The sequence below is a fragment of the Lepidochelys kempii genome, chromosome 6 (genome assembly GCF_965140285.1).
Source record: "Lepidochelys kempii isolate rLepKem1 chromosome 6, rLepKem1.hap1, whole genome shotgun sequence".
Lineage (NCBI taxonomy): Eukaryota > Metazoa > Chordata > Testudines > Cheloniidae > Lepidochelys > Lepidochelys kempii.
In genome coordinates, this window is record NC_136385.1 from 126965317 (window position 1) to 126981980 (window position 16664).

General features: G+C 48.2%; 1 protein-coding gene across 2 annotated transcripts in view; it reads left to right on the top strand.

Annotated features, from left to right (window-relative positions):
* The window catches only part of NID2 (nidogen 2), a 53896-nt gene that overhangs the window by 3171 nt on the left and 34061 nt on the right, over positions 1-16664 (top strand). For both annotated transcript variants that reach the window (XM_073350138.2, XM_073350137.2), the window contains exon 3: positions 13998-14230. In XM_073350138.2, the coding sequence (XP_073206239.2) occupies positions 13998-14230 (233 nt within the window). The remainder of the gene's footprint in view (positions 1-13997; positions 14231-16664) is intronic.

The following is a 16664-nucleotide window of genomic DNA, read 5'->3' on the forward strand; positions in this document are numbered from 1 at the left end:
AGCCACATGGCTCTTAGCTAAGGCTGTAGAGTAAACTTATTATTCTCTCTCTCTAAGTGGTCTCGGTACCACTAAAGTGGTCAAAACACCACACCCAGGAGGTGTGTGGGTTACATACTTCCCCTACGTGGAAGTCCATGTTCAGACACTTCCCAGTTGAAATCCCGGATGAGCCCCTGCTTGTAACACCGACAGTCCCTGGTTGTTGGTGGGCAGGATCGAACCTGGGACCTCTGAAGCTTAGTGCATGAGCCTCTACCGCATGAGCTAAAAGCCATATAGCCCTTAGCTAAGTCTGTAGAGCAGACTCCTTAATCTCTCGCTAAGTGGTCTCGGTGCCACTAGATGGGACAGAACACCACACCCAGGAGGTGTGTGGGTTACACAAAGTACTACCTGCATTACTGTGTCCCCAGTGTTTCTACCCTCACCCGTGTGTGTGTGTGTGGGGGGGGGGGGGCAGATCGCAGGAGGGCTGTCTGTGATGAGACACTCTAGGATTCCTTCCCTGTAAGTTATGTCAATTACTGAAGAACTTGTCAGTCCTCCAATGCCCTTCCCACAACTCCCCCCAGAGGACAATCAGCACTTGAGTGATTTAGCCCTTATCTTTACTGCAAAATGGTTGGCTTTCAACCTGAGTTAAAGTGGAGTTCAGGCTCTAACCCATACCCCCAGCTGGGTTGGCTAGCCTGGGCTTAAAGTGCCTCTGGCTTAACTGTGCAGTGTAGACATCCTAGGGTCCGACTCCCTGGGTGCTCCGGGGCTGGAGCACCCACAGGGAAAAATTGGTGGGTGCTCTGCACCCACCGGCAGCTCCCCACCTCGCCTCCGTCTCCTCCCCTGAGCGCGCCCTCCCCACTTCTCCTCCCAGTGCTTGCTGCTGTGAAACAGCTATGGGAGGGAGGGGGGAGTAGCGAGGACATGGCCCACTCGGGGGGGAGGTGGGGAAGAGGCAGGGCCGGGGTGGGGACTTTGGGGAAGGGGGATGGAGTTGGGGCGGGGCCAGAGGTGAGGGGGCACGAGCACCCACTGGTACCAGGAGAAATTGGCGCCCATGGTAGACATACCCTAAGACCTGTTCACTCACGTGCTCTCGAACATCTCATGGAGCATCAGCTGAGCCAGAGCTCAGACGTGGAGTCACAGCCCAAACTCCGTGGTCTAGAGGGACTACAATTGAACAGCTGAGGGCAGCACAGCTTGGATCTCTCTTGGTGAGGCTAGAATACCATTCACAAACCCCTTAAGGACCGATTGTGAGACCCTGACTCCAAGGAGTCGTGCTGAAGTCAGCTGGGCTACTCTTGTCACTCACTTCTCACAAGGGATTCACGATCTCTCTTGCAAACACCAGTGGTGGAAATCAACGGTCATGAGCTATTATAATTTGACTACTAACAGCATCCACTCAACATATACAAAGACTCTGGTGGTCTCTGCTGCAAAGACCTTGCAGTACAGTACAGATAGGGCCTTTTGTTTTCAGTTTTTATTATATTTAATTTTCCTGGGAATTTATCGGTGTTTATTACTACAACAACGAAAACAGGTGGAAAAAACAATTAATAATTTTTCTGGGTAAATATTGGGGTTTATTTTGGTGGATGGCAGCTCGGGGGAAAAGTCTCCAGTAGCTTTGATGAGTGGAATTCAATGTGGTTTGCTGCAGAACTAAAACAGAACTGAAAACAAAGTGTCACCTCTGAGTTTAAGAAAACAGTACATCTCTCATCCCCCCGATGAATCTTTTCATTTGAATAAACAGTTTACTGTTGTAGACTTAGAACTATTAGCCTATAAATATTTACATTTAATAATTGGGCCACATCATTTGCAGCGCATACACTCAACTTCATCCTTTTCGCCTGTTTTTTTTTTTTAATTTTAAATACTTTCTTGTGTTCTGAAACGTATTCTGAGACAGATTTTCATTTTCTTCCCATGTTAGTGTATCAGATCTTTAAACCGTTATCTGCTAACAGCTTGAAATGTGTGCGGGGCAGGCGTAATATTCATGAGTACATTCAGATGCGCACGCACTTCAGAGTTGTGTGCATACCTGTTTGTTGTGTGTATCGTCTAGCCCAATACACAGCCTTATTTCAACAGACAGCTTTGCATATACACACAGACTAAAATGTATTATTGTACAACAATCCATTGCATGAGAGAGATGTATTTCCCTAATAAAACGATTGATTTTTTTAAAATATATTGGAATGATACAAAAGTAGGTTGAAAATCAGAAAAGAAACAAGTAATTCTTTTCGTAAAACCTGGGGTTGTTGGGGTTTTTTTGTAAAAATTGGTTTAAACCAAAAACGAAGGGGCTTAAGTATAGACAAAGAGAGAGCCAAGCAGGCGCTTAGAATGCTCCGGGTGATGGTATTAGCTAGAGGTAGTGCAGAAATCCCCCACTGGCCTTTGCTGAAAGGTTCAGCTGCAAATGTACCTTCAATACAGTTGCTCTGGATTTACAATGGTGTAACTGAGATCCGAATCTGGCTCAGAGGGACTGATACTTGTGAGTATATCAGGTAGGGTTTGGCCCAGGATTTGTGATTTGATTTTTAAAAAAATATTTTTTAAGCACTCCAAACATTTTGTTAATGATTTCGGCTCCTATTCTCCTTTTCTGGGGTTTGTTTTCCAAGCTACTCGTTAACAAATGTCTGTGGGGAATAGCTTTCAGAATTTCCACTGTGGGTTGATATGGAAAGTAGGCACCACTTAGATCGGGTCTCAAGAACTTCCTGCAGTGATGCATGCTTTTCAGAGACACGAACTGATAACACTCATGAATAGACTGAAACACTTTCAGATTCACAGCACTTGGATTCCCAAGTCATTTCATGGCTCTGGCCCATGAAGGCGGAAATTGCTGTCATGATGAACGCTGTTCACTGGTCTGATTCCTTACTGAGGGGGTAGGGAGCTCCTAGTGTTGTCATTGCCCCGCTCCTTGACTTTTATAGTGCTATTTGCACATCTCTCATGTGCCCTGAAAGCCTGGCTGTAGTTTTTGTTTTGTTTTTGTTTTTTAAATCTGGAATTCTTTTGGGTTGCAGAGAAAAAACTTCTTGAAAAATACCGTTGATTTGCTGTTCTGAGCTACCTGCGTGCAGCTTGCTGATGACATGCTAACATCATGTTGCAACATGATAGGAACATAGCAGTTGTCATCCCAGGTCAGCCTAGTGCTCCATCTAATCCAGCATCCCTGTCTCTGACGGTGACTAGTACCAGATGCTTCAGAGATGGGCAATTATTGAATAAATTGCAGTAGGGAATTTTCTTCCCAACCCTATCAGTTAGGAGCTGGTTTGTACCCTGAAGCATGAATATTTATATGATTATTTATATATACACATGATATTTATATCATGGCTACATCTAGGCTGCCTATATTTCTCTCCCCCCCACCCGACTTTTCAAAAAAAATTACAGTAGAATCGCAGAGTTACGAACACCTCGGAAATGGAGGTTGTCCATAACTCTGAAATGTCCTTAACTCTGAACAAGACATTACAGCCGTCATCCATGGGGAGGGAGACAGAGGGTTGGGGCTGCAGCCACGGGTGGGGGTACGTGTTAAGGCTGTGGCCGGGGTCAGGGCTTCTGACCCTCGGGAGCACCAGAGCTCTGGGCTTTAGATCTGGGAGGAGCTTGGGGCTTCAGCCCCACAGCTCTTCTCCCAGTTTCAGCCTCGCGGGGGGCACCAGGGCTCAGGGCTTCAGCCCTGCAGCTCCATTCCTGGCTTTTGCCCTGGGGGGCACCAGGGCTCAGGACTCTCCACGGCTCTGCTCTTGGTTTGAATGAGGGGAGGGGTGCCTGGCCTTTAGCTATAGGGGGAGCGCTGGGGCTGAAACCAGCGCTCCCCTCATAGCTAAAGCCCCAAGCCCCAGTGCCCCCCACAGGACTGAAACTGGGAACGGAGCCATGGGGCTGAAGCCACAAGCCCCAGCACTCCCCCAGGCCTAAAATCCTGAGCCCAGTGCTCCCGAGGGTCAGAAGCTCTGACCCTGCCCGGAGCAAGCTAAAGCCCAGAGGCAATAAAGTATTTGCTTTGTGTGTCTGTCTGTCTGTCTGTCTCCGCGGCTGCCTGATTACTTTTTGTTCCAGAGGGTGTCTGGTTGACCAATAAGTCCGGAACTCTGGTGCTCATATCTTTGAGGTTCTACTGTAATGTAACGCTGACTGTTCTCATTATCCAGTTGTCTGTACAAGTGCCCTATCCTTTTTTGCATCCTGCTAAACCCTGGACCTCGCTGGTACCTTGTGGCAATGAGTTCCGCCGGCTAACCAGCCACATGTTGTATATGCAAAATATTTCCTTTAATCAAGTTTTAAATTTGCTGCCATCCTCTTGTTTTTGTATGATGATGAGAAGGCAAATAGAAGAGCCTGATCCTGTGGTGGAGATAATGTGGCCCAGCATTGCCATGTGGTGAGAGAATTTCACTATTCTGCACTTGTACTATAGTATTAAGAGGTTGCAACGGTTAAGGGTGTCTTCAGAAAACAAGGTCTCCTTTGACCTTTACTCTCCTCATCCATCCAGCATATAGGCTAGTGCTGCTTCCCCATGAATGTCTTTCTGCAGCTCCTCCTTCAGGTCAAGCATGGGATGTGGAACAGCCTGTTTTAGGACCGAGAAATCTCCAAAGCACTGGCCCCTGGCCTCTTTGCTTCAAGAACCTTACAAATAGACTCTCTTTCTCTCTTCCCATGGGCTCTTATTAGGTTGTTTATCAGCCCTTTCTGCTGCCTCTCCATGCTTGTGATGAACAGTCTGGCTGAATGTCAAGTTGCCTTTCAAGCTGTCAAAGTGCCTCTTTTCCTTTGGCAATGCATCTCCCATTCCCAAGTGGAGCAGTATCGTCCACCGCCTTCCTCTGTGGACCCAGTGGGTCTCCTGGAGGTTGGCTGATTGACTGGAAGAAAAATCCCATGCCGTGCCAAGCAGCGAACAGGAGTGCAGTCCTCCCCTCAACACATCTTCTTAAAAAGTCCACTGCTTAGCAGGGTTGCTGTCGCTGGAGCCGCCTGGCCCAGTTGTGGGTTTTGGGGCCATGCCAGTGCATCTCTGTTGCAGGATGTTGGTCTGACATAGGAAGTGAGGGTCACCGGTGGGGTTTGTGCTGAGGGTTTTTATGGCCGGTTTGGGAAAGAGCAAGAGAGAAATGGAGTGACAGCATTTCAAGACTTCCTAACCTGGTACCAAATGGGAGTGAAGAAAAATATATTCTTTTTGAAGGAGGAAGTTGCTATATGCATCGGGAAAAGAATCGTACAATCACTAATTAAAATATCAGCTACTTGTGACATGCCAAGCATCGATCACTCAAGGAGCAACAATTTTGTTGAACTCAAGTGTTCAAAAATCTGTCCCTCCAACTCAAAAAAATCGTGAGTGACTTAAAAATCATGAGGCTTTTTTTTTAAAAAAAGAGGGGTTCTGTTTGCCTTCTAGGTTTTGAACCTTTGGGGTCACATTTTCAAGCTTTTCTCTGCATGCATGAATTAGTACCTTACTTGCATTTAAAAAAAAAAATTTGAGATTCTCACATAATCACATGACTCCAAGAGCAGGAGCTTTAAAATAGACACCGAATGAGACTTGCGATAAAACCGCAAGATGTAGCAATGCTGGATCAATATACTGTTGCTGACAGTGCTGCTACTGAGTTTGTTTAGGGACGGCATTTTGCAGACATTTCTCCATGGTGTTTTTTATACAATGGCACACTCTCTTGATCGAGTAACTGAAAACAGCAACAGTGTTTGTGAGCAGTATGGTCTCTGGCAGCCTGCACAGTGAAGCGAGTTGAAATCTGGCTTACCCTTAGCTGGAGCTCTGGGAAGCTGCACTGAGGTGGAATTTGCCTTCTATGGCTCTTTTAACAAGTGTTTAAACGGCCAAACTCCATTTAGATCAGCCTAGTAACAAGCTCTGAGCTAACCGTTCTTGCTCTTTGACCTCTGTCCTTTACACTCCATCCATCCCTCTTATCTGTCCGATTTCTCTCTAACCCTTCTGGCAAACCTTAGCAGTGATTCCCATCTGATTATCCTCAGTTTGTTCAGTAAGGACTTAGTGGGCAGAATCAAGCTCCAGAGTAAACTCTGACTGCAGTGAGGTTGCACCAGGGATGGATTTGGTGCAGTCTCTGATTGCCCAGCTTTGTAATGTGTTTGTGTCCCCCGTCCCACCCCAGATCTTTTTCAGTGTAGCTTTGTTTGTGTTGCTGAACTGCTGTCACTGGGGCATAGTCCTAAATGCCTGGGGTTGTGAGTGTGGGTGTGCGTCCTTCACAACAAACTCCCTTTATATAGGAGGGATGATGACTGCCTTGTGGAAATGCTAAGAAACTCTACAAATAGAGCTGGGGCCCCTTTTTGGCTGCTGAAATTACTGTAATGAGAAAAGTCCATGCTGCTGAGTGTCTGTCAAGCCAAAGGCTAACCGACGTGGGAGGGCATCTTTCCGTGACTTTACCCGCATCGTCACACTTAGAATTGGATCATTAGTAGGATTTTATTTTCCATCATTTCTCTGAAAAGGCTTTAAAACATCATTTCAATGCCTTCCTTCCCCCCCAGATAAAACACTAGCAGCTCACTCTCATTCTGTACTTATGTTTCAGTAGCCCTTAAAGGACCCGATTTGAGAGCAGGGCCCCTTTGTGCTAGTGTAATCCATGCCTGCTGGGTGTGGGGCTCTGTCCCTCTCTAGTGGCACCTAGACCACTTAGAGTTAATGAGATTGCTACAGCCACCAAAGAGCCATGTGGCTTTTAGCTCATGCAGTAGAGGCTTATGCAGTAAGTTTCAGAGGTCGCAGGTTTGATCCCACCTGCCGACAGTGTTACAAGTGGGGCCTCGTCTGGGCTATCAACTGGGAAGTCTCAGAAGCTTGGGGTCTGCTTCCTCGGCGAGGGGAAGTACATAACCCATGCCTGCTTGGTGTGACGCGCTGTCCCCTCTAGTGGTACCTAGACCAGCAAGAGATTAACGAGTCTGCTACAGCGTTGGCTAAGAGCCAGGTGGCTTTTAGCCCATGCAGTAGAGGCTCATGTGTTTAGCTCCAGAGATCCTAGGTTCGATCCCACCCACCAACAGCTGGGGTCTGTTGGTGTTACACTAGGCACGTGGTACATACACATAGTAGGAGACAGTCCCTGCCGGTATGAAAGGACAAGACAAAGACAGTGAGAAAGGAAGTATTATCATGCAATTTCCAGCTGGGGAATTGATGGACACAGAGATTCAGCCTCATTAAATCAGGGAGCCCAAAACTCAGGGGGGAAAAATGTTTTCGTAGAGACTGGGGGACGGATTCTACTCCCGCTGGTGCAAAGAAGGAGTAACTCCAAAGCAGCTAATGGGGTTACAGCCATGAGAGGGCTGATGTGAGATACAGGAGAATCGTGTTTCAGGATCACTCAGAATGCAGTACAAAGGTTCCTTTAAACCTAGAGGCAAGGTTGAAAGGCAAGTCCAAAGGAGTTCAGCATATCAGAGGTGTGGGTTGTCCTGCAAGGTAGCTCGCTCAGGATGAGTTAGGACTAGTTACCCTGCAAGGGGCTAGCTGTGAATGCCCGCTGCTCATGAACGCTCCGCGGAACATTCAGGGGAAACATGCACCTGATTGAGGATAACCTCCTGGCTTTGCCGAAGTCAGTGACAAAGCTCCCATTGATTGCGCTGGTGCCAGGATTTCACCCCAAATTTTCAGGACCTCTCGAAATGCCCACCTGGTAGCAGCGCACTGTGGTAACAGAGACAGCAGTTTTATGCAGGTCCTGATGATCTTGTACTAGGGGGTCAACTTCTGAGCAAGCAATGTACCGGAGTCCAGAATGTGGCCAGCGATGTGTTTTCTCTCTATTCTCCCAATGTTCTGACCAAGGGTGTTGATGTGAAGCCAGGCCTTGGGGCTCAGTTTGGAGAGAGAGTTTGGGAGATTAGGTGACGGCAGAAGGATAAAAGTCTCCTGGTTGTGAAGGAAAAATCAGATGTTGTGGAGGAGTTTCTTGTATGCTCAGGAAAAGAAGAGCTGGGGTTAAGAGCCCAGAAGATAAAGTAGAGAAAATGATGGAAGAGCCCCATTGCAGGGGAATAGAACGTCCTGGTAATAACTCACTGGGAGCCTGTGGGGAGGAAGGGAGGGAAGTGGAATTTGTTTAGGATGGCGTTGAAGCAGATGAATGTCTCACCCTGGAGCCATGCAAGTGTCACAATGCAGTGCTTGTTATGTGGCTGATCGCCCCTCAGGTGATGGAATTCAGCCCTGGACAGAGGACCAGTACGAGACCTGCTCAGCACTTCTTTTGAGGAGGAAGGATGGGGATAGGGCACTGGACTTGGACTCAGTTCCTGGCTGAGTCACAGAATTCCTGTGTGACCTTGGGCAAGTCATTTAATCTTCCCCGAGCGTCAGTTTCCTATGGGGCTAATAGCACTGCTATAGCTCAGATGGGGACTGGGGATGAAATCAAATAGTGTTGGTGAAGTTCTCAGATAGATGTGCTGGGTGGCTGCCCAGGGTGAATTTCACCCAAGGACAATGGACCAGGGACCTATTTTAATTTTGGGACGCCCTATGAGCTTCGCTAACTGGAGCCGCTCCTTGATCAGTCTAAAAATTCCTGCTTATAACTAGTTTTTAGACAAGGCCAGTGTAAATCAGCACAGGTCTACTGGCTTCACTGGGGCGATGCCATTTACATGGCCCGGTGTTGGTTACAAGGTACATCTCCTCCAAGGAGACCTGTGATATACTGAGTCACCTTCTGAGGAATTAGCAGCTTCCTTCCAGTGCATTGGGCCTTGTCTCCACACACAAGTTGCACCAAGCCACTAGTGTTGGGACAGTTATGCCGGTATAAATGTGTTTATACTGGGATATCGTACAGTGACTGGGAAGAGGAATAAGCTACACTGGTAGAAGGCACCTTTATACTGATATAATTATGTCCACATGTGGGGTTGTACCAGTAAAACTATGTTGGGAAAAAATTCACATTGATAACAGTACAAAACCTGTGTGTAGACAAGGGCTACAGCCACGTCTACGCTACAACCTTCTGCAGGTGTAGCTGTGTCAGTCAGGGGTGCAAAGAGGTGTGATCCCTGACCGACTGAGCCGTGCCAGCACAATGTAGATATAGCCGCAAACCTGCCCTTTTACCAGTGTAGTTGTTGTACGACACTCATACGAACTGCGGCTTTGCTAGCATAGCTGCATCCACACTGGGAGTATAGTGTGCTGGTCAAGCACTTCTAGTGTAGATGTAACGCCGACCGACCCTGGTCATCAGCGGGTGGGATTGAACCTGGGACCTCTGGAGCTTAGTGCGTGAGCCAAAAGCCTTGTGGCACTTCTCTAAGGCTGTAGAGCAGACTCATTAACCTTCACGTGGTCTCAGTACCACTAGGTGGGGCAGAACACCACACCCAGGAGGTGTGTGGGTTACACAGACATAGCCTAAGTAGTCGTAAACTGACAATCTCAGGATTTTGGAACAGATTCTGATCTCCTCTGATCCAATGGACAACGCGCTTGAAGAAAGACTGCAAGCAAATTGGAGAGAGTCCAGCGGAGAGCAGCAGAAAGGAGAGGAGGTTAACAGAACCTGACCTCTGCGGAAAGGTTGAAAGAACTGGGCATGTTTATCTAGAGAAGAGAAGGCTGAGGGGGGAAATGATCTCAGCCCTCAAATATGTCCAAGGTTGTTATAAAGAGGACAGTGATCGGTTGTTCTCCATGACAAGGACAAGAAGTGGCTTAATCTGCAGCCAGGAAGATTGAGGTTAGATGTTTGGAAAGGCTTACTGACGCTAAGGGTAGCTAAGCACAGGAAGAGGCTACCTAGGGAGGTTGTGGAATCTCCATCCGTGGAGGATTTTAAGGTCAGGTTGGACAAAGTCCTGTCAGGGCTGGTCTAGGTCAGCGTTTCTCAAATGTGGCCGCATGCAGCCACCAAGGGGCTTTTCTTGACGCCACAATCTCCTGGGCTGTGATGGGTGGGAAAGAGGGAAAGTAGAGGCCACTCCTTGTTGCTGCTGGATGTACTGCCTTGGTGTTGGTGGCTGTTGCTGGGGCTGTCAGCAGGGGTTGGGTCTGGGGACATCTGGGACACAAAACTGGAGGAGCAGGCAGCCAGTGAGTTCCCCACCATCCCAGAGGTGGTGGAGCTCAGGCTTTGGGCATTAGCCCTGGGGAGGCGGCAGGCTCTGGCCACGGGGGTCCAGGTTCCAGCCCTGGGCTCCAGCCACAGAGCTTCGGGCTCTGTCCCCGGGCCCCGTTCCCCAGCCGTGGGGCTTTGGGATCTGACCACAGGGCTTCGTGCTCCAACCTCCCCCGGCCACCCACCCACCCTCACTGCCTCCCCTGACCCTTACCCAGGGTTGAATTTGTCCCCAGGCTTGCCTGGGCTGAGTAAGTCTGCTGTGAAAAGTGATACTTGTATGTTTGTTAATATCACTTTTCACAGCAGTCTCACTAGCTAGCAATAAACAAACTACAATGATTTGGACGTGTCTATGTGCATATTTGTTTGTTTTTCCTAAAGCTAATGAAGTATTGTAGGAAAAAGTATGAGAGTGGCCACCAGCAAGAATTGATGGCCGCAATCTGAAGCCACCAAAAATTTTGTCTTGAGAACCCCTGGACTAGGTATATTTAACTCTGCCTCATCATGTGGTGCTGGCCCCCCTTTTGAGATCCCTTCCAGCCCTACATTTCTATGATTCTATGACTAGAGAGATAGAAACTAGAGATAGGGACTCCAGGTATAAGTGAGAACAGAATCTAGCCTCACGTTGTTAATAATGTGTCTTCCTGTAGCCGGAGGATGCTCAAAAACACTTCACAGGGGCATTTCCTGGCTCACAGTGGCAAATTCAGGTGTCTCTCTTGCCCCTGTCTGAGTTGGACAGAAGCTTGAGGCATCACCACTTGGTGGGGGTGAGCTAGGGTGCTGTGTTCGTCATCGCTAATTCCTACACAGCCCCCTGTTTATGTAACAAGGGACGCTGACAGTCTTGGGAGGGTTGTTTATGTCTGAACATCAGATCAGCGTGAAAGGCAGGTGAGTAATGGGAGGAAGAGCTGTGGAAACCATAGTCCCCACACAGTCTGGTGAATGATCTCTGTTCCTGACCGCAGCCCTGTTCTCCTGCCCTTGTTTGGTCCTCTGCTGTCCTGACCAGAGGTTGCCATCTGGGCTGTCTTGCTCCCTAGGGACTGTGTCTGGGGCCAGCAAAATTTGTTTCACATGTAACATGTCTGGAGACTGAGGACTAATCTATGGACAGATGGTGAGTCTCGTGGTCTGACTGGCTGGTGGGCAGTACTGTAGAAGTTTATGCCTGGATTTCCAAACAGTGGAAACTCCTTATGATGGGATCATTGTGGTGTGAACTGATCATTCTCTCCTTGTTTGAAGTGGACCATTTGCACCAATTCCACAAAAAAATCTCATTAAGCCAAATTTAAACCACATCCTGTTGAGCCAATGAGCCATCTCTCTCTCATACAAAATAACGAATGCTGAATGTGGTATGGTTTTGGTTCTTCCTGAGCCGCTATTGATCTCTGGCTGCTTTCCTGTGTGAGCTGAGGCAAGAATTCAATGTTAGCATTCAGTCAAACACAAATTACATGAAAAGTGGCAGGCACACACTGCATTTGTTCCTCTGTACAGTGCTGGGGTTGGTAACAGCAATTCTATTAGCACATTCCAGACTCAATTTTTTTGCATGGCATTCCCTATGATATGCTAGGAGGTCTCTCTTCAGCGTTAAAGCCCCAGATTGCACATTTCTTGTAGTTCCAGCTAATATTCTGGGCCCTCATTCTCTTCTCTTGAATGCCAGCGTGCTCTCTCTCTGTCTGTGTGTTGGAGACAATTTCCCCCCTTTCCTGTTTTAAACACCCAGAACAGATCACACTTACGGATCATTTTGTAACACATGTAAGATTGTGACACTAAATTATTTTCCTAGATTCAAAAGGCGATGATTGTAATAATTCGCTCCTCAATGAAAGAGACGTGGGGGTTTGTAATAATTCTAATGCTGGCCATACATGGGGAAGGGGGAAAGAGACACATTGCTATTGACACATTTTTCTGGTTAAGCACGTTGAGTGGGATTTTCCAAGGGAATGAGGTTCCCAGAGAATTTCAGAGAGGCATAACTCTCCTGTGAAATCCTAGTCTGTCATAAACATACAGCTAAGGTAGCATAAAATCCCTCCTTTACCTGTAAAGGGTTAAGAACCTCAGATAACCTGGTTGGCAGCTGACCAAAAGGACCAATAAGGGGAGAAGATACTTTCAAATCTGTGGGGGAAGGTTTTTGTTTTGTGTTTCTTTGTGTTCTCTCCGGGTCAGTGAGGAATCAGGGCAGGGAAAATACAGCTCCTAAAGCCATACCTGAACTAAGCATCTAAGATTACAAATTGTAAGTAATAGGAAGGAAATATGTTAGATTATCTTTTGTTTTAACTTGTGAATTTTCCCTAGGCTAAGAGGGAGGTTTATTCCTGGTTTTTTTTGGTAACTTTAAAGTTTTGCCTAGAGGGGCATCCTCTGTGTTTTGAATCTGATTACCCTGTAAAATTACCTTCCATCCTGATTTTACAGAGGTGCTTCTTTTACTTTTTCTTTATAATAAAGTTCTGCTTTTAAGAACCTGATTGGGGTTTGTAGTGTCCTATAAACCCAAGGGTCTGGTCTGTGCTCACCTTGTTTACTCTCAAGCCTCCCCAGGAAAGGGGTTGAAGGGCTTTGGGGGATATTTTTTTTGAGGAAACAGGAACTCCAAGTGGTCCTTTTCCTAAATCTTTGTCTAACTCACTTGGTGGTGGCAGCGATACTGTTCCAAGGACAAGGAAGAATTTGTGCCTTGGGGAAGTTTTTAACCTAAGCTGGTTAAAATAAGCTTAGGGGGTCTTTCATGCAGGTCTCCACATCTGTACCCTAGAGTTCAGAGTGGGGAGGGAACCCTAACATAGCCGTTGTCCCTACCTCTCAAGTTTTCATCACAGGAGATGTTATCCAGTCTGGTCCCAAAGTCCCAAGCCCCTTTGATGCACCCTTATTTTTAATTGCTGTAAACCAGTGGTTCCCAAACTGGGGTTTGTGAACCCCTGGTGGTTCGTGAAATGTTACAGGGGGTTCTCGGGGGGAAAAAATTCCCTAATGGTGCACAGAGCTGTCGCTTGGGACCCCGGGCAGCACGGAGCCCCTGGACTTCCAAGAACTAAGCAGATCAAAGCAAGCGTATCTGTCACATTGAGGAGATTTAAACTTCAAGACTCCTTATAAGAAATGGAAAGGGAGGTAGATATTTTTTGCTGTTTTTAAAATTAAATAGCTAGTCTTGTTTTCTAAAATTATTATGAAGAACAAGTTTAAGCTTTGTTGTACCGTGCATCGTTTGCCTGGACTGCTCAAGGCCCTGAATGCGTGTGTAGGAGGAACGATTTGAGTTGGCTTCTTAAATACTGTCATGCTTTCTCACATCTGATACTCCTTGACGAACCATAGGAGCCTTGTCTTATAACAGGCTTATTCCAAGTGATACAGGCTACGAAAGTGAGATCTTGGAAGAGTGTTGCCATTTTCATAATGTGATAAAAATACTGTAATGATAAATAATAATTAATAATAGTGTGTAATAAGCATGTCATAAAAACAAATTTTATATTTCCAAGATCACTGCTTTTATCATTTATACTCAGGTAAAGGAGAAAATCCCTGGAAATATTCATTTTTAGGAGGGGGTTTGCGAGACTTGACATTTTAGTGAAAGGGGTACACCGGTTGTTAAAATTTGGGAACCACTGCTGTAAACTAATTGCATCAAAACCAAAGTCCCATGTAGCTGAGGTCAGTTTGTGTCCCTCATTCCAGGGCTTTCTCTCACGCATCCAGGCCTTTAACAAGTCTCCCATACGTTTGTGATGATGCTTTCTTCTGCAGCTGAATACCTTCCAGGCAGTCTTAGCCTATGATGACTCCGACACCTACGCCCTTTTCCTTTATCCCGATGACGGCCTTCAGTTCTTTGGGACTCGGCCCAAGGAGTCTTACAACGTCCAACTGGAGCTGCCAGCCAGAGTGGGTTTCAGCAGAGGCGAAACGGATTACGTAAAGAGAGAAGGGCCGTATTACACTGTCACCAGCAGCGAGCAATCTGTGAAAAATCTCTACCAGTAAGTAGCGCGATGGGAGCGCGTTGAACGGCGTGTCTGTATAACGCGGTTCTTTCATCAGTTAAAACCCCAGGCTGCTGAAATGCTGGATCTGTCAGAACTAAAAGCAGAGGCTGCCTCAGGGAAAACATCCCCTTTGGAAACCGTCTTCTGCTTTGGGATCCTGTTACGCAGAAATGCATACTGATCATGTTGCCTTGATTGCTGGTTTCCTACTGTTTACTTACCCCTGTTATTGCACTTAGGTAATGACTAGCTCAGAGGTCCCCCTACGGGGGTCTAGAAGAACATTCGGGGGGCGTGTCTGGGGCCCAGGCCAGCCCCCTTGCGGGGCAGGGAGGGAGCAAGCGCCACCCAGCTCTGCTCCTGGCCCCGACTCCGGCTGCTGGTCCTGGCTGCCTGCCCTACAATTGGGGTCCCAACTGTCGGCCTTGGCCCTGGCCGAAACGCTGCCCCCGCCCCAGCTGCGGCCCCAGCCTTGACACCCTTACCCATCCTCCCGGAGCCGTGACCCCGCTCCCGGCCCTGTGGGGGAGGGTGCGGACAGGGCTTTGGGGGTCGCGAGCTAAAAAGTTTGGGGACCACTGGACTAGCTGAATCAGTGTTATTTACTCCTTCTCATAACACAAGAACTAGGGGGTCACCAAATGAAATTAATAGGCAGCAGGTTGAAAACAAAAGGAAGTATTTCTTTGTAAAACGCACAGTCAACCTGTGGAACTCCTTGCTAGAGAAGGCCAAGACTATAACAGGGGTTCAAAAAAGACCTAGACAAGTTCCTGGAGGATAGGTCCATCAATGGCGATTGGGCAGGGATGGTGTCCCTAGCCTCTGTTTGCCAGAAGCTGGAACTGGGCCACAGGGGATGGATCACTTGATGAGCTGGCTGGCTTGGAGATCATAATAGGTGCTATTAAGACATGGAAAATATGGAAACAAGCAGGCTGGATGGGTTGTGTATTGACATTGGTCAAGCCCATATGTTGGGTGAAGCCCCGGCTCCATGGAAGTCAATGAGAGGTTTGCCGTTGACTTTAGCAGCTCCAGAATTTCACCTGTTCTTGCCAATGCTCCTCGGTGCTTTTGATGAGGTAGAACATAGTCCAAGTTTTGTGGAACAGGCTATCGTTATAGCAACATGCTCGCTGTTTTCAGGTGTGTCAAAGGTGGTTAGAAAGAGGAGGGTGATCAGCAGTGGTCCCTCTAATTTTTCCCACCCATGTGCAGAATGAATTTTGTTATGTGCATCAATATTTCTGACACATCACCTCAATAGTGGTGCACATAACAACATCCATGTGGCTGGGATGGGGCCGGGGCTCAGGGCTGGGGCTCAGGGCTGGGGCAGAGGGTTGGAGTGCAGGGGTGTGAAGGCTCTGGCTGGGGGTGCAGGCTCTGGCATGGGCCCAGGGATGAGGGGCTCAGGGCTGGGGCAGAGGATTGGGCGCTGGGGGGGGTGCGGGCTCTGGAGTGGGACCAGGAATGAGGGGTTTGGGGTGCAGGAGGGTGATCAGGCTACGGTGGGGAGAGAGGACTCTTCTTCCCGCCCTCCCACCCCCCCACACTCTCCCTGCCACAGCAGCTCTGGAGCTGGGGCTGAAGGATAGGGGTCCCTCCAGGCATGGTAGGGGCAGCGCACCCCAGCAGCTCCAGGCTGGGGGAGGGCTGCCCCTGCCATGCCTGGGTCTGGGCCAGGCCACTCCGGGGTCGGGCTGGGCCGCGCCACACCTCCCTGGCTGCGTCTGGGCCCGATCTGGCCATGCCGCCCCAGCCGCGGCAGGTCCAGGCCGCAGGCTAAGTTGGGGTTGGAAGAGGGGTGCCCCGTAGCAGCAGATCTGGCCGGGTTCCCTGAGTGCCTGAGCGGCACTAAATAGGTGGCTGCATGGCCACACGGCTTACAGGGAACTTAGGTGATCAGTTGTTCTCCATGTCCACCAAGGGTAGGACAAGAAGTGATCAGTTTATGTTGCAGCCAGGGAGACTGAAGTTAGATATTAGGAAAAAACTTTCTAACTCTAAGGATAGTTAAGCACTAGAATAGGTTACCAAGGCCAGTTGTGGAAACCCGTCATTGGAGGTTTTGAAGAACAGGTTAGACAAGTACCTGTCAGGGCTTGTTGAGGTGTACTTACTTCTGCATCAGCACACAGGATGGACTAGATGACCTCTGGAGCTCCCTTTTAGCCCTAGGTGTCTAGGAGTGTATGAATTCTGAGAAAGTTAGAGCCGGAGACATCAGAATCGGTTGCTGTGGAAGCGATTGTGATGTCACCAACCCGTTACAGACTTCAGTAGGGCTGAAACTCACCCACGTACAGAGAGGCAGAACACCGGTGAAGCCGTCAAAGCTGGGCTTATATGATCCTGAAGTGTCCTATAGGCCTTGTATTGGCCTTCTGCACAGAGGGGGGATTTCATCCAAACAATGGGAGCC